General features: G+C 59.0%; 1 protein-coding gene across 1 annotated transcript in view; it reads right to left on the minus strand.

The window, feature by feature from the left end:
- SDK2 (sidekick cell adhesion molecule 2) overlaps positions 1-17,121 on the minus strand; it is a 254,088-nt gene that overhangs the window by 24,842 nt on the left and 212,125 nt on the right. The window contains exons 30-39 of the mRNA XM_036079046.2: positions 16,837-17,038; positions 15,857-15,960; positions 15,308-15,378; positions 13,461-13,596; positions 11,952-12,008; positions 10,567-10,668; positions 10,297-10,412; positions 4,945-5,131; positions 2,545-2,682; positions 95-256 (exon numbers count right to left, since the gene is read on the minus strand). Of these exons, the coding sequence (XP_035934939.1) occupies positions 95-256; positions 2,545-2,682; positions 4,945-5,131; positions 10,297-10,412; positions 10,567-10,668; positions 11,952-12,008; positions 13,461-13,596; positions 15,308-15,378; positions 15,857-15,960; positions 16,837-17,038 (1,275 nt within the window). The remainder of the gene's footprint in view (positions 1-94; positions 257-2,544; positions 2,683-4,944; positions 5,132-10,296; positions 10,413-10,566; positions 10,669-11,951; positions 12,009-13,460; positions 13,597-15,307; positions 15,379-15,856; positions 15,961-16,836; positions 17,039-17,121) is intronic.

Consider the following 17,121-nt stretch of genomic DNA (forward strand, 5'->3'; position numbering starts at 1 on the left):
CTCCAGGATCTAGCACAGCTCTGACTTCTGACTCAGGGGCTGAATGTGGTGTGTGGACGGCAGCGGCCCCCTTGTCCGTCCTGCGCTCCCCTACCTTCTCCTGGGCCGGTGGTGACGTTGGCCTCGATCTCTGGCCCATAGGTGAAGGTCTTGGCTCTGATGCGGAACCTGTACGTCATCCCCTCGGCCAGGTCCTTCACCTTCAACCACAGAGGGCTGCTCCCCTTCACGTCCACTGTCACGATCTTACTGACGCCTGGGAAGGAAGCACAGCATGTGGGGGACCACGGGCGCAGGTGGTGGCTGTGGGGGGCCTTCAAGTCAGGCCACGCAGCCGTGTTTCCCAAACACGCAGTCCTGCAGGCCGTTCTCGGGAGAAAGGGCTCCTCGGTAGGAGAAGTTTGAGAAGAGCTAGGGACCATCTGTCCGGGGAGGATGCACAGGGTCCTTCAGCATCTGGTGGGAAATGACCCCCCCACCTGTTTCACTGAACCATTGTACCCCAAATGTATTCTGCCCCCCGAATTCCACAGAACTGGAATCCCAAGGATCACCTTTCGGGAAGGGCTTCTGTAGAAGAAGCCCTGAGTCCGGAGTCGGAGGGGAGACACCTGCAGCCAGTCCCTACAGCTGAGGACAGCCTCGGGTCCGCCAGCAAGGGTCGGGGGCTCACAGCGGGCCCTCCATCAACTGCACCCCAAATCACAGCAACTAGAGGGGAGGCTGGGATGGTTTTCAGGAGGTCGAGGTTTGTGCTCCATGCTTCATGGGCTCAAATCCTCCTGACCACCAGCCTCCCCAGGGGTCGGGACTCGGGGTGATCTCCCGTGTCCTCCAAGCACGGTGGTGGCCCCTAGGAGATGGGCTTTGCAGGTCACAGCCCAGTGCGGGCCCTCCCCTGCCGTAGCTTTGGTTTGTTGTTCTACTGAATGAGGCTATTGATAGCATCATGGACAGGATGTTATGAGGCTAAATAAAAGAGCACCTGGCACCTGGCACCTGCCCAGACTATCTTACGAATAAATAAGTACCCAACGACAGAGTGATGGCTGCTCGAGGGGCCCTTCTGAAGGAAGGAAGTCACCGCGGGGGACCCAGAACAGCAGTGCTGGGTACCTGTTCCTTGACATTTCTGAGCAAATCCCTCATCGGTCTGGGCCGTGGTTTTCCCAGCAGGAAAGGGGCGGGGGTCGTCGCTGGGTTCTCGTGAGGCCTGTTTGCTGCTGACCTGAACCCTGGGCTGAGGTGTGGCACAGTGCTGGCCTGGCTCAGTGACACCCAGGGCCTGACGGCTCATCAGGGGCCATCGCAGAGTGGATGCGACTAGGCGAGCGCATGAAGTTAGTGAGGCGGCCAGACCGCGCCGGACCGAGGAACGGGAAGGCCAGGTGCTCACACCTCTCAAGGGCTGGGAGCCCCCTGGGTAGGTCAGGCAGAGGCCACTGTGAGGAGAGCCTGTCCTGTCCGCCTGCATCTTGTCCCCGTGACCTCTGCCCTCTCCTTCCTGTCCGAGGGAGGGACGGCCCCTTTCCCGGGGCCTGCACCTGACCACATCTCCTGGCCCGCCCCCCCGCCAGAGGCCCAGAACACAGTGCCGCTTTGCAGAACGAACTAGCTGCTGGTAGGCAGGTGACGGTGGGAAGACTGAGGGCCATTGTTCCCTTGGCTGGCCCGGGACTGCTGGCCCCTGTGGCTCTCCCAGGGCTCCGCCCCTCGTTCTGGCCAGGCTCTGTAGTCAGGGAAAGGTGAGAGTGAGGAGGTGACCTCAGGCCATCAGGCCACCACCTGTGAGCCAGCCACACCCCCCGAGTCCTCGCTGGGCTCTGAAACCGGACCCAGGCAGCCAGAAGCCCCTCTAAGTCGATGGCCGTGCTTTCTGGGCTCGCCCTGGGCTCGCTCACATCAGCGTGGGGCCGGAGCGCTGGCAAGCGTCTGACATCCACGGTCAGGGTTAGCACGGCCTGGCCTGGGCGCCTGGGAGTGGGGAAGGGTCCCCCCAGGGGCCTGGAGGAAGGGGTGGGGCAGGGGCCACTGGGGGCTCTAAGGACAGCTAGACGAATGGGGCTCCCGCTGAGAGGAAGGCGACTTGCACATCGGGGTTCTTGATCGGAGGTTCACAAGGGAACAGGGGTGCAGTGACTCCCCCAAACTTGTGCTTTCTGGGGAGAGGCTCAAACGAGTTCCTGACCCCACGAGAGGCAAAGACCTATCCAGAATAAGGCTGACACCCTAAATTTTGGGGGGCAGGCACGGGAGGGGCCATCGGGGCTCCCCCATCTTCCTGGGCCTGACAGCAGCCTGGCCACCAGGCGGCGCCATAATTCCTGCAGGCTCCCTTCCTCTCCTCCTCACTTCGGCCGAATTCGGGAGACCTAGGGTGCTGCTCAGCTTTGCCCCCCGCTCGCTGGTGGGGAAATGCTCCTTTCTTGTCTGGCCCCCGTGTCTCCCTTTACGAGCCAGGGAGACGCTCACCGCATCTGACTCTGTGCAGTGACCCCGGCGAGAGAAAGGCCTTGGGAGCCGGGCTAGGAGGGCCCCACTCACCGTCCACTGGGGTGCAGGGCTCGTACACCAGCCGGTAACCTTCCAGGACACCGTTGGGGAACTGCGGGGCCTCCCAGGACACGTTCACCGAGGTTGTGGTCAGCTCACTGAACTTGACCGAGCTGGGAGCACTGGGGGCTGCAGGGAGACAGCAAAGGGTTTGTTTTGTTCTCACGTGGACATTCAAAGCCCTGCTCGGCTTCCAGAAACCAGCAGGGGTGGTTGGGTCTGGGCCCCAGGGAAGAGAGAGAGGACAGGGGGTCGTCAGAGGTCATCCGTGCCCCTCCCCTCCCCCACTGACGCTGCTAGCACTCTCTTTCCAATACCAGAGTCCCAGAATGAGGAGGAAAGAGAACGGCCTTTTCCCTAAAGTTAGGGAACTCAGTTTCTTCCTGCTAAGTGGTCCTGAACCTCCAGGGTCGCTGTGGGGCCAGGCGAGGTCCTAGCTTTGTAGGGCTTGTCTTTGGCCTTCCCTGGCGGAGAAGGCAGGGCCGCCTGGGCCTCAGAGCATGAGGCGGGTGGTGAACAAGAAGATGACGGAACTGCAGCCGTGTGGCCTTTCTCCGGTCCCTGGGGCTCCAGGGCTTGTCACGGAGAGACCACGCTTGTCAGAAGCAGTCCATAATAGGGACAGTCAAACCATCTGGAAGAGATGCTTTCTTGGCCGAGAAGCCTGGAATGACCCTGAAAGCCTGGGGGCCATGGGGAACTCGGATGGGGAGGACAGAGAGGAAGGGAAGGAAGCGCAGAGCTGGCTTCAGGCGGGATGACCACGCTATTATTATTGTCCGGTGCCGCCCCCCGCACCGAGCCGAAGCTAATCTGGACCCTGCTTCCGCTCCAGCTCCGGGAGGCAGCCCCAGCCCGCAGTCTTTGAAGGAGGGAGGCGAGCTCCAGGGGCCTTTCCTGCCTCCGCTAAGCAAGAGGGACATGGGTCAGGACACTTTGTCCTGCTGCCGGAAGCTTCCAGGCTCCCAGGGGCTCACATCCGGCCCATGACACTGACGGAGAGTGGTCTGGACGAGCAGGCAGACAGCAGACCAGACCCTCGGGAGCCAGTGGAGGAAAAGGGCTGCCCTGGAGCCATGGCTTGGCCCCAAAGAGGACAATGCTTAAGAACTGACTCCACGGTCTGGTCCTCTCTTTAAGAGAGAAGCTAATTTACAGGCTGGGAAGCAGCAGGCTGGGAAGGATGCTGGGGGGGTGGGGGGGGGGCTCAGGACAAAAGGCTTGCATTTAATCCACCAGGAAGGAGCTCCATGACAGGCGAAGGAGCTGCCGTTCAGTGAAGACAGCCCAGGACCAGCTCACCTGCCCTGGCCTCCAACCTCTGCTCCCCGACTGGCGGGCCGGGGGGTCCTGGGCAAGAAGCATCACTGCCCAGTCCACCCCTGCTCACTGAAACGGGTGACACCTGCCCTGCCCATGCCAGGGCTTCTGGAAGGAGCTAGCGTATCACTGCCCGAAAAGTGTCTTCGGACTCTCTATATAGGCCCAGCTCTGCACGTGCGGGCAGCAGGGTTCTGACCATCACCATCCAGCCTTCTAACCGGCCTCCCTGCCTCCCTTCTCTGTTGGTCTGTCTCCCGCACGGCCGTCAGAGCAAGTTTTTAAAAACGTAAGCTGGATCCTGTTGCCCAACTGCTTAAACCCACCAATGATCCCCCAGTGCACTGAGAATCCATCCCAGACTTTCTTCCAAGGCTCCCTGACCCTCTTGGGCCATTTCCTCTCAAGCCACACGGCTGTTCCTTTAATCCCGTCCGGCCTCGAGGCCTTTGCACCTGCTGCTCCCTCTGCCCGGAACCTTTCCTCCAGGGCTTCCCACGCTGGTCTCTTCCCACTCAGGTCTCAGCTGTCAGACCTCAGAGGCCGCTGCAGGCAGACCTGTCCAAGGCCACGTGTCCACCCCTGTCCCCGTCCTTCTACTGCTCACACTCACCGCCACCTGAGGCCAATTCACCTAGATACGTGTTTATGATCTGTCCCACTCCCTAGGGTGGGGACCTTGACTGTTGTGTTCCCAGCATCTAGCACAGTGCGGGTCCCTAGAAGATGCTCAGTAAATACTTGTAGAAGGAACAAAGCCGGGGCCGTATAAGAAAGCGGGGTGGAAACAAGGCATGGGCAGAACTGGGCTGGCGGGCTACAAGATGTGGGGAGGGCTGGGGACATCTGGGGGCTCTCTCCAAGGCTCTCTGGGGACAGCCTCTGTCTTCTGAGCCCTCTCATGTAGGCCCCTCTTTTTGGGCTGTGCTCTCCACCTCTGGAGGCCGTCTCGTGGGGCCTGGGTGTCCAGCCCAGACATCTCAGCCGATAAGACAGCTACTCCCACCACACCCCCCGCCCCAGGAGCACAGGTGCCCCCCACCGCCCTCCCCTCCTGCCTCTCTCCCCCACCTGCTTGCTGGGTCTGGCCCCGGGTCGGGGGGCTCCGAGGCCCATCCCCCGCGGCGTTGAAGGCTGCCACGCTGACCATGTAGGTGGTATAGCCGGTCAGGTTCTTGAGCTTCACGCCGTTCTCCGCCAGGAAAAGCGTCTTCACCCGCTCCGTGAGGTTGCGCCGCTGGGCTTCCCAGAAATAAATCTGTGGGCACAGCCAATTGTGGGAGTGAGGGGGACACATTCGACTCTCGTCCTGCCCCCGCCAGCCCCAGGGTCGCAGAGACACCTTCGCTCATACCGTCCACACCCCCCACAATGGGCGTGAGTCACGCAGGGAACAGAAGTATTTAAGAGCTGTTTTAGAAACGCTTCCAGAACCTTCCTTTTCACAGCGAATACTTCAGTCTCTGCCAGACTAAACCCCAGGAGAGCACAGACCCCACGTAGCTGTCTGCCACGGGCCTGGAGGGTTTAGCACAGCACGGGCGCATCAGCCCTCGGAATACGGTTACCAGAGGAAGAAGCCAATTCTGCTCCTCAGGACCCTGAGCCGGGGAGGGAAGTGCAGGGTGGGTAGACTCCTCCCCAGCCAAGAGGAGAGTGCAAGGACCAGCTCATGGCATCACCTGGGAGCTGGTCAGGGATGGGGAATGTCAGGCCCCTGGTGATTCACCTGCCCGGGGAATTCACCTGCAGGCCGGCCTGGGGCTGAACCCCAGTGCACCATTCACGAGCACGGTGACTTCGCCAGGTGACACCCCTGAGCCATGGATTTGTCGGCTGACTAGTGGGGCTAAAGACACCCCACTTCCCAGGACCACGGTGAGGAGGAGCTAAGGTGGTAAGGAGTGAAGAAGGTTTTAGTCCACCTGCTGCGCTCCACATGGTTCTGATTACTTAGTGCTCAGGGGCAGCGAAGCTCCGATTCCTCACAGGTGTCAGGAACTCTGGGAAACCCGCGGGGAAGCTGCGAGCCGCACGCCCCCGGGGACGATCAGCGAGTATTTGGCGCCACCTGCTGGCCAAGGAGGAGGTTTCTGCGCACGAAGGCCGTCAATTTCTCAATTTAGCTTCCTCTGCTAAATACAAGGGTCCCCACCTGGCACTCAGGACATCTTGTCACCCAGAAATCCTTGCTTTCATCTAACCCCGCCCACTTTTAAAAACAGATTCTTCTGATACGAGTAGATATCAGAGAGAAAGTTGATAAGGTTGTTCATTAAGTACTGTTCACAGCGATGGGCACACAATAGTGGACAAAGCTCCTGCTGAATTTGGGGCGTGGGGGGAAAGGCCAAGGTGAACGTCAGAGATCTGGGTGTTATCAGCGCACAGATGGGACTTTTTGAGTGCACATGGAGACAATGAATGTAGGAAGTCGCAAGGGGATCTGGGGGCTTCGATGTTCATGGGTTGGGGAGAAGCTGGGACAGCTAGCACGGGAAGCGGAGAGAAGAAGGCATTTCTCGGAGGAGGGACAGGTGTGCCGGGTCAAATTCGGGTGCTGAGCCAGGTAGGGTGAGGCTTGCCTCTGACTTCCATTGAACTTAGGAATCACTGAGGCCTCGACAGGAAGGGCTTTCGTCGGGGGTGAGAAGCTACTTGGAGCCGGTTGAAGAGATACTGGGAGGACAGGGATGGGAGGTGGCGGGCCCAGAAGATTGTTTGGAGGATTTCTGCTATAAAGGGACCAACCAGAGACATGGCTGCCAGCCCAAGGGGCACGCGGCCGTCAGAGTGCACGCCAACAGGTAGCCAGGTGTCTACTAGGAAGTGCACTCCACAGAGGGCTGCCGTCTTGGTGGGTCGGGCTCCCTGGTGTCTCAAGCACCTAGAATCGTGCCTGGCACCCTGCTGGGGCTCCAAAGAGGTTTGCTAATGAATAAGCACCTCATGCAGGCTGGAGCTGGTGGAGGATTCCAATCCCCTGCCCTTCGGGCTTCATCGGATCCAACAGGCCAATTTCAGCCTCAGTTAAATCAGGTCCACGGCCACACGCCGCAGCTGACTAGGAATTCACACTTTCAATTTTCACCGTGCTACACTGCCCTGGTCCACTTCCCCTGCGCGCATCTCCTACATCTGGGTCTCATCCACTCCTCCCCCACTGCCCCTCCCCTCCTCACTCCTAGCTGAGGCTCCTTCACCGGGAAGCAATCAGATGAGATTTTCTCCACAATCTCCGGGCATCTCCTATACCTCCCCGGGTCCCTGTGTCCACCCCTCTGCCTGACTCCCTCCACCACGTCTGCACTGTCGGCTCCTCCATAAGACTATGTTACATTCGAGCACGAAATGCCAGCCCCTCTCACCTCCTCCAGGACCTCATCCGCCACCCCCCCACAGCTTCCGCTCTTCTAGAATCACATTTCCCCTCTTCCTGGGATCATTATCAGCACATCCACTAGCTGTCATTTCTTCTGTCTTAAAACTCCCTCTGTTGACTGTTTCTAATTCCTGTTTTCCTTTCCCTTTAAAGCAACACTCCTTAAAAGGGGTATCTGTACTCGCGGCCTCCCCTCATTCTTTCTTGAATCCCTCCAAGCTGGCATCCCCGGCCCCCAACCCTTGTCAGAGTCACCTGTAAACTTGACCTAGCTAATGCAATAATCTGGGGCTCAGCAAGCTTTCTGTAAAGGGCCAGGTAATAAATATCTCAGGTTTTGCAGGCCACACATCTCTGTGGTAACTCAAAAGCAGCCTCGGGCAATTTATAAACAAATGAATGTAGCTGTGTTCCGATAAAACTTTATTTACAAAGACAAGTGGGGGGCCAGATTGAGCCCTTGGGCTGTAGTCTGACAATTCCCGCACAGTTGCTTCCTAGATTTCATCTTACTTGAGCTCTCAGTAGTATTTGGTACATCAGAGTCCTCCTTCCTCCAGGAGCACATTCTTAATGTAGGTTCTGGGACTTCAGTCCTTTTTTTTTTTTTTTTTTGGTCCTAGGTCTCAGTTTTCAGTCTTCTTGTGGTTTCTGTCTATACGTGTCTAATCTCTGGTCTTTTATCTATATACTGAGGACTCACAATTCACATCTCCAGCTTAGACCCTCTCTCTTGAACTCCAGACACATAAACCCAGCTGCATTTGGTGTCTCCCCTTGGGGGTCCAACAGACGTCTTGAGCTGACTCCAGCTCTCCCCCAACAAGCCTCCTCCTTCCACACTCTTTTGTCTTTTCCTGCTCTGTGTCTGGAAGCTCCATCATCGAATTGCTTGTAAATCCTCTCTCACACTCCACATTCGATTCAGCAAATTCTACCAGCTCCACCACTCAAATGGAGCCAGAGGGCAGACACTTCTCCTGCTGATATCGCCTGGCCTAAGCACCACCATGCCTCACCTAGTTGTTTCAGTCCCCTCCTTGTGGTTTTGTGCTTTCCCCATTTCAGATTGCTCTCAGCACAGCCCTTTAAAAATCCAAGTCACCTGTGGCCCTCCTTTGCCCCAAACCGTCCACAGCTGTCCTCTCATTCTGAGTGACAGCCAGTCCTTGAGGGCCCTGGGTGATATAGCCCAGGTCACTGCTTGGACCCATCTCCCATCATACTGCCCTCCATACACACTCGGACGCACTGGCTCTTTGTTGAGCTTTGTAAACGCTAAGCACCCACCGACCCCAGGACCTTTGCTCTTCTTTCCCTCTTTCTGGAATGTTCTCCTCCCAGAAGAACATGTGATTCTCACCCTGCTCTTCATTTTTGCTCAGGTTTCTGCTTCGCATTAAATCCTTTCCTAACGACCCTATTCCCTATTAAAATGCCAAACCTCGCCCTGGCTCGCTTTCTCTATGCCCTTCATCTGTGTCCTTTGCCACCCTCTGGAGGGGCTACTTGTTTTGTACATTACTGGTCTTCTTCCCCTAAAATTTAAGCTCAAGTTGCCTCTCTGTTCACAGCTTTATGTCCAAACTGAGAAACTCCACTGGGCACAAAATAACAGCTCAATAAACACACACGTCCCTGAAAGACTAGCTGCATGGGCGTGCCTGCCCGTGCACACGTCACAGCTCAGTCCGACCCAAATCAAGCTCACCGGAGCTGTGCTCACTGGCTGGTGACGTCTGCCCATCATTAATGTCCGTGCTAATTACCGTGCAGGTTAATGCACGTCTGGGATGCAGCCATCCCGTGTCCCCAGCTAAGAATGCCCACAGTCTCCATGTTTTCCGAGCACGCAGACACCAGCCCTGGGATACACGCGGTCCAGGCGTCCACACGTTTCCTGGGGCTGCACGCTCGCTGGACACTTCCACACCTCCACAGTCTGCTGGCTACCAAACTGTTGCAGGCTCCGCCCCGGCTCCTCCTCCTTCCCATGGGAGGCATGTGCTAGGGGTGCGGTATTTAGCTCTTCCCAGCGGGCACTCCTGGGCAGGCTTGCGGGGTGTCATCCCTCTTTAAGCTCCCTTGGCAAGATGCCTTTCCTCCTCTCTCCTGCCTCCTTCACCCCAGGTGGAAAGACTCCTGTGTGGGTTTCTGTCTTCAACTGGGGCCACCTCTGTTACCAAGCTATGTGACCCCGGCAAGCCCCTGGCTTTTGTGGGAACTCGGTTTCTGCCTGTGGAATGAGGGGGCTGAGGCAGGTAAACCACGAGGCCCCGCGGGGGTCTCACACTCCCCACCCCGTCACTGCGCTGGGCTTCTCTCTGGAATAACAACCCCCCACAGCCAACGGCTCCGACCAGGGAGACGCAGTATTACTGTTCTGTCTACCACCTCCTCTGGGGATTGTGTTCTGTGCCTCCCCCCTGCCCCGCACAGGGTGAGGGCTAGCAGACCTGGCGTCCGATGCTCTGCTACCTTTGTGATCTTGCCGGACCACCTAAACCGGGTCTCGGTTTCCTCATCTGTACAATGGGTGCAAACGTTTCTAATCTGCCTGCTTCACAGAGCATTCAAGAGCATGAAGCAGTTCTATAGGACTGTGAGAATACTGGAGATGAACTGAATTCTGTTCAAACATGTGAGATCCTCTAAGATCTGGAAATAATTTTAAACAGAGATGTCCACATCCTTAGCCAGGGGTCCTTTGCCGCTTGGCCAAATCAACAGTGTAATTAGAGTTGGCCAAATGACCACTTTGAGGGGTCTTTTGCTGGCACTGGGAGCTGGGGGACTGGGGTGGAGGGTTTTGCCTGAAGCAACGCCCGAGCTCCTTGCATCTGAGCTCAGCCTGGCTAGGATGCTGCAGAGGACAGGTGGAGTTTTGTATCGCTGCACAATATTCCGATGGATTGGGTGCAAGCAGCCGAGGGAGCAGGTGTAGACCTGCCGACCTCTCCCTCCTACCTTGCAGGGCTCACTCCCACCCCCAAGCTGGCCCTCTGACCCCCGGACCCTCTTCTCTGCCGAGCGCCCCGTACCTTGTAGCCCTGGATGTCTCCGTTCTGGCTCTCCAGTGGTGGTGGCTCCCAGGTCACATCAAGCTGTGTGGCCGTGGCGCCATGGACAGCCACGTTACGGGGCGTTGCGGTGGGCACTGGAGGGCGTGAGAGGTCGTGAGTGAGGGGCACAAGTGGGCTTCAGGGAGGAGGAGGTGGGTTGGGATGGTGTGGGGCCCCCGAATCCCGTATGTCCTCTAGCTGGACTTCTGGGGTGGGGAAGGCTGAGGCTGCAAGGGCGGGCAGGCTCACCTGCTTCCCCGACGAAGACTTCCTGGGGGGGGCTCGAGGGCCCCTCCCCCACGGCGTTGTACACGCTCATCCGTATCTCATACCGCCGGTGTTTGTTCAGATCTGGGGGAGGGGGGGCACAGAGAGGTCACTGGCCTGCAGGGGCAGAACCAGCATGGGGGGCGGAGCCTGTGATGATGCGCCCGGGATTCTAGTTCCTGCCAGAAGGTTCAGGAAAGAAGAGGTAAGGAGTGGGGTGGCCGGGAATCGGGACACAGGACGCCTGTGGTTGGCTTCCCGGCCAAGGGAGAGCATACTAGACACTTTGGAAACTGAAAGAGACACTATGCATATTTATGCAGGGACAGCTAGTGCAAACCAATATTGTCCTCCCGGGCACACGGGTCACGCACGGGTCACCCTGTCCCCACCATGGCAGATGCTTGAAGTTCCCAGCTGCCCAGGCCCCATCAACCAGCTCCTCACACAGGGGGCTCACCCCTCAGGGAAGGGGCTTATTGGATGTGAATTCTGGGCTAAAAAACGCTATGTTTTTGCTAAGTTTGGGGGTCCTGGGTGGAGATACCTGGACAGAAGCTGAGAGACAAAGGGCAGTTGCAGGAAAATGGGCCGCGAAAACTTGGATGGGAGTTGCCATCCCTGCTTGGTCGGGGGAGGCTAGAAGGTTCTCCCACCGTTCTCCCTGGGCACCCTGCCCTTCTCCCCTTCCTCGGGGGGAGTTCTGCCACTCAGCTGGAATGTGGGTGGGGGAGTCACCCTCATTTAACCGGCCACACAGACCGTGTGGGCCACTGGCCGATGAAGGAAGGAGAAGGACAACATGGTCTCACACTTTGCTTCTGCTTCGTACAGAGAATGGGGCCCCTTTGCCCAAGCTCTGGGCCTTAGGGAGAACCACAGACTTTAGAAAGAGAGCGAGACTTAGGCCAGGCACCCATCAGGAACATTCCCAGGTCCCTGGGGGGACAGAGGGGGTCCTGCTCACTCTGGAGGTGGGGGTTGGCCTGGAATACAGAGCCATGCAGAAAAGTGCCTTCAACGGGATGAGGTGGGTGGCAGTGTCGTGGATGCCTGCCCTTCCAAGCAGCAGACCCAGAGCTCCTCCCACGGACCTCCTGTCATCCCCCCAGCCACCCCACAGAGCACAAGACCGGAGCTGCTCCCTCTTCCGTTCTGTACCCGATAGATGCACGCTTCCCTGGTCACCCTCTACATTTCTGTGTGTTTCCAGAAAGTCATGTGTGCTTTGGGCGATCCCATTCTTCAAGTGGCCTGAGGCGGGCACGCCCCTCAGCCCGGACTCCGGTGTCCTCAGAGGCCCCACACTCCCCATCCCTGTGGAAGGCCTGGGCCCGACTCGGGAGCCGCCATGCAGGGAGACTTACTGTCCAGCTCGTACTGGGTGAGGCTGGGCCGGCTCAGGTTCCGCATGGAGTACATGGCTACGGGGCGGGAGGCCGAGGGGGCCAGAGGGAGACAGCAGACAGAGGAGGTTAGTACACACACACCCTGCTCCGCTGGGACCCCGAGGAGAGGGGCGGGACGGGGGAGGGGCCTGGCAGTGCACATGCAGACAGAAGGGGTGTCCGGGTGTCCGACGCTGAGTTAGGGGCCCCGGGCGGGAGTGAGAGAGGGTGCCCACGAGGCCGGGGGGACACAGGGCACCGCGAGCCCCCTGGAGCCCAGTACCCCTGAGGGCAGCTCTGGGGGACCCTCGGTCCCCAGTCGCTCCCTCGTCTGAGCTGGGACTTCGATAGAACCATCCTGAAACTGTGGGGTGTTAATTTTCCCCTCTTAAAAGAAACCCTTTTACTTCCAGGAAATAGGCCAGCATTATCCAGAGGCAGATAAAATCACAACCACAAGCACATGTCTGCCAAAAAAAAAAAAAAAAAATAGTGCAAGCTGCTGGATCAGCTACATCCGAGTTGTTCTGTGAATATTCCCTTGCTCTGCGTTCACTCATTTTGTTGTCTGCTAGTATTCATTAGAAGCCAAGGCACGAAAGCCTTAGGAGGATTACGGGACAGCACTTGGCATGCTCTTCGTCTCTCACCCACCCGGGGACCCCAGGCCCCTGGGCTCCTCTCTGCTGCCCACTCCCTGCCCCTCCGTGAGCCGGTCACGGAGCCCATGGCCTCTCCCATCCTGGCCCTCAAGTCCAACCCGAGCCGCCGCCTTGGCCCCAGCCGCCTGCTTTCGGTGACCGCAGGAGCCTCTAACTGGAACCCCTGCCTCTGGTCCTCCACCGCCAGCCATCGCCCTCCTGCCCCAAAGGGCAAGCACGTCATCCTCCTTGGCTGTGACTCTCCCTGGGATTCCCACCAGGCTCCTGGCTCTTTCCTTCCCACCGCCACAGGCAGGCCGGATTCCGAGGACCCTGGGACAGAACAGTGACCTCCAACCAGCAGGTCATTGGGGTGAGCAGGCTTGACTCTTGGCCCTTTCCACCTCAGGCCCTTTGCTGGGCTTTCCCCTTAGCTTTGAATGGGTTGACTTGGGATCATCCATCAGGGTCATCGCCAAGGCCATCTTCAGGGAGGCCTTCCCTGACACTGACTCCCCTGGAAAAGGCCCCCAAGGCCGTCATGCCAACTGTCTTAGACATTTATTGTTAGTTTACTTCTTAAGTGCAGGCTCCTCCTTGAGCCCGCAAGCTCTGAGGGCAGGGGCCGTCTGTCTTGTTCACTGGTGTGCCCCCAGTGTCCGAGGGCATGCAGGAGGTGCTCAATAAACACCCAGTGACTGAACGGGACGGGGGTGCCGGGGAGAGGTGCACTCAAGAGAGGGCGGCAGGTTTCAGGTCAGGGTGCCTCCAGGAAGCTGGGAGCTCCCAGGCAGGGAGGGGAGTGTCCCGGCCCCACTGTCCCCTGACCCCTGTGGATGCCACTCACAGGTAAGCTCGGCCCACTTGGCCCCCGGGTTGTTGATGCCACGCAGCGTGAAGCCCCTCAGCCCCTCGTAGAGCAGCTCCCGGTACCGGATCCGGAAGCCCAGGAGGATGCCGTTGATCTTGTCCTCTGCTGGTGGCTGCAGGGAAGGGAGTGGAGAATGGGGAGGGGCAGGAAACCCCAAGGCTCACCCGCTTCCACTCCACCCCTCTCCCTTCCTCCCTCCCCATCCTGCCTCCTGTGACCATAGGGCAGAGCCTGAGCATCCACCGGGGAAAGAAATCAAAATGACACTGAGCATTTTTAACTTAAGAAGCACATCCAGTGAGGTTATTTCAGCTCTGCAATATCCTCTGTGGGGCAGGGAAGGACTGGAATCTCCATGCCATTCCCATTCCCAGAGCAGGAAGGTGAGGCTCAGCGAGGGTAAGGCATTTGCCCAAGGGCACACAGCACCGTTGGGCTCTCCTCCTAGACCGTTCCTTGCCCAGGGACACCTTCACACAGCACCAGCCTCCCTGGGCCTGGTGACCCCGCCACCTCCCACCTGACCAGTGTCTCCTGGGGTTCCTGCGAGGCCGCTCCCTATCCCTGAATGCACTGCCCCTGCGCTGCCTTTTACTACTTTCTTCTTCACTTTCTGCTCCCATCCACAGCCCACTGGGAGAACAGGCTTTAGGGGAAGGTGGAAACTACTTTTTAGGATACCTCTTTTTAAAATCCCGCTGAAGTGCTTCACCCTTCTATTAGCTCCTTCACTGTCTCCCTGGCTACTGACACCTCCCTGCCCCTTCGCCAGGATGGCCTGGGGCTCCGCCGGCCTGGTCCTGGCTTCGGGCTGCACAAGGTCACTTTCACTCCAGGGAGGGTCCTGTTGCAGTGCGGCCTCGGGCTGGGGAGGGGCTGCGGGGCCCCTTCCTGTTTCCTCTTAAGGGGTCTCCCGTTGGGGACGCTGTGGTGGACAAATGCCCGCCCCTCTGATGCCAAAAAGCGAGACAAGGGTTTGCTGCTTTGGGGCCCGTGTGGGTGACCTGCCGAGTCCAGAGGCTGGACTTGAGAGCGTATAGGAGGGTCCCGCAGGCAGAGACCGGCAGCCTGGTCTCAGATGCGTCTGGTGGTCTTTCTCAGACCATGGCAGGACAACAGTGCCCACCAAGGGACGCCTGGGGAGCTCAGTCAGTTAAGCATCTGCCTTTGGCTTAGGGTCAGGATCCCAGGGTCCTGGGATCAAGCCCCGCATCGGGCTCCCTGCTCAGCGGGGAGCCTGCTTCTCCCTCTCCCCTCTCCCCTGCCCCTCTCCCCTGCTTGTGTTGGCTCTCTCTCTCAAATAAATAAAGAAATAAAATCTTAAAAAAAAAATGCCCACCAGAGAGCAGGCAACGGGGGGAGGGGGCGGGGTGCACGGAGGAAGGGGGTTCTCTGTCCCTGGACGATGGGTTCCCGCTTGGGGTTCTGGCCAGGTATGTACACCTGTGTTTGCTTTGGTTTGATCAGGAATCCCTTCACTGATGGTGGGCCAGGATTCATGGGGACTCAGGGGACCCTGAAAGCCCCACGCACTTTTCTGTCCCAGGACTGGCAGCTCGGAGGGCACTAAGCCTGACCCTGCCACTTACTAGCTGTGTAACCAGGCCCGTTCATGTCACTTCCCTGAGGGCTGGGTCCTCGTCTGCAGGAGGGGATTGGAACAGAGCCTGCCCGAGGGGATTATCTGGAGAGCGGAGTGAGGGCATGTGTGTATGACGTTCCAGCCTTGCTGGGGGCTGTCACCTTTCTGGTCCCTGCACAGCGTGTGTCTAAGTCCTCCTGGGACATGGGCCCCTCCCTGTCTGCTGGCTGCCGGCCCGTACCTGCCATCGAATCAGCACGGAGGTGGTGGTGTGGGGTGTCACCGACACAATGGTGGGTGCCTCGTCGGGTGCTGGGGAGAGAGACAGACAGGTGAGCTCTGGGGACTGGGCCTTAGGCCCCCTGGCAGGCCACAGGGAGCAGATTCTTCTGCGAGTGTGGAGGGAGGGGGCCCAGAGCCCTGACCCCAGTCTGCACCCAAGAGCCCAGAGCCCCCTCCTCTTTGTCCCTAGAGCTACAGGTTTTTGCTGTTGCTGCTGCTGAGGCCCCCCCCACGCCCTTTCACTGGTTTTCTGGGGTTCGCCTTGAGCTTGGGGACAGCAGAGAAGGAACACACTGGGATGCCGGGCTTGGCGTCGGTGCCCGAATCATGGCAAAGGCCCCTCTGGCCCAAACCTCCTTGGGACTCTGCCCAGGGAGCCAGACACAGGGCCCGGCGGGCCCTCTGCCCCTCCCACCTTTGGGGGCCCCTCCCCTCCGAAGAGAACGCCCAGTGCCCAGGAAGCGCCAGTGGGCCAAGAGAGAGATCCGAGTGGGAGGGCAGCACTGACCGGCCTGCAGAGTGGTCAGTGGCTCTGACTCCTCGCTGAACTCGCTGTCCCCAATGTCATTGGTCGCCTTCACGCGGAACTTGTAGGACGTGAAGGGCTTGAGCCTATGGGCACGATCGGGTTCAATGAGCAGGGGTATCCCCTAATGCCTCACCCCACCATCTCTGCTTGGGAAAGGTGGGGGCAGAGCGTGCTGACCCGTTACACAGATGGGAACACCAAGGCTCAACAAAGTATGTTCCAGAGGGCACACGGGGCCCAGGCCCTCCGGGTCCTGATGCCTGTCTGGGTGTGGCCCCACTTTCAGCCCCCAGGTGGCCCTGTCTACAGGTCTCCCGCCTCACAGGGGCGAGCTGCTATGAGAGCACGGATAACTCTCCCTCTGAACAAACTCCTCCCCCCAGAAATGCCATCCCTTTCTAGAATCTAGTAAACTTAGGAAGGGTCACGGTTCTCAAGATTTAACCACCACTTCACCTCTATAAGCCTTGTTCCTCTCCAGGCAAACGTCTTCCCTTTTGATTTGTTGGGGGTGGGGGGTGAGGAGGAAAGTATTCCTCAAAACTCTCGGTCACGTCAACCGGAATATAAAAAAAGATGACCCACTAGGAATTAAACTGAAGCCAGAATTTCGGAGCAAGCTCCGCTCCCCTATTCCAGACGGAGAGGGAGATGCTGTCTGGCTGGGAGGGACTGCTAATGAGGAAAGGCAAGCGCCTCGCTGCGGGGGCTTCCGGGCTCCAGAAATAGATAATTAAGAGGCAGCCCTCACAGGGCTCCGGAGAGCAGGGAGGGAGGTTAGGACAGAGCCGGAGGCGGGGGTCTGGGGGTGGACAGGCTCCAGGAGCGTGCTCCAGAGTCCCCCCTGCCCCGGCCCCGTCCTCCCCCACCGGGAGCCCCGCTGGTGCTGCCTGGGCTGGGAGGGCTGGGGCGGAGTTGCTGGCGGCCCGGGCCTCACCTGTCCACCACCCGGGCCTCACCTGTCCACCACGAAGGCAGACGCGTTGTGGCTCACGGAGGCCGAGTGCAGTGCCCACCGGCCGCTGGGCAGCTCGCGGGTCTGGACGGTGTAGTAGCGCACGGGGGACAGGCCATCGCTTCCCGGCTCCCAACACAGCAGCACGCTGCGGGCCTTCACGTCCTCCTGCCGCACCACCGGCTTGCTGGGGGGCTGGGGGCGGTCTGGGAGGTGGCGGAGGGGGACAGGAGCAGGGAAGTCAGCCGGGAAGGGGGTGGGGGGGAGCTTTTTCAAGGAAGAGAAGGAG

This window comes from Halichoerus grypus, chromosome 2 (assembly GCF_964656455.1).
Source record: "Halichoerus grypus chromosome 2, mHalGry1.hap1.1, whole genome shotgun sequence".
Taxonomy (NCBI): domain Eukaryota; kingdom Metazoa; phylum Chordata; class Mammalia; order Carnivora; family Phocidae; genus Halichoerus; species Halichoerus grypus.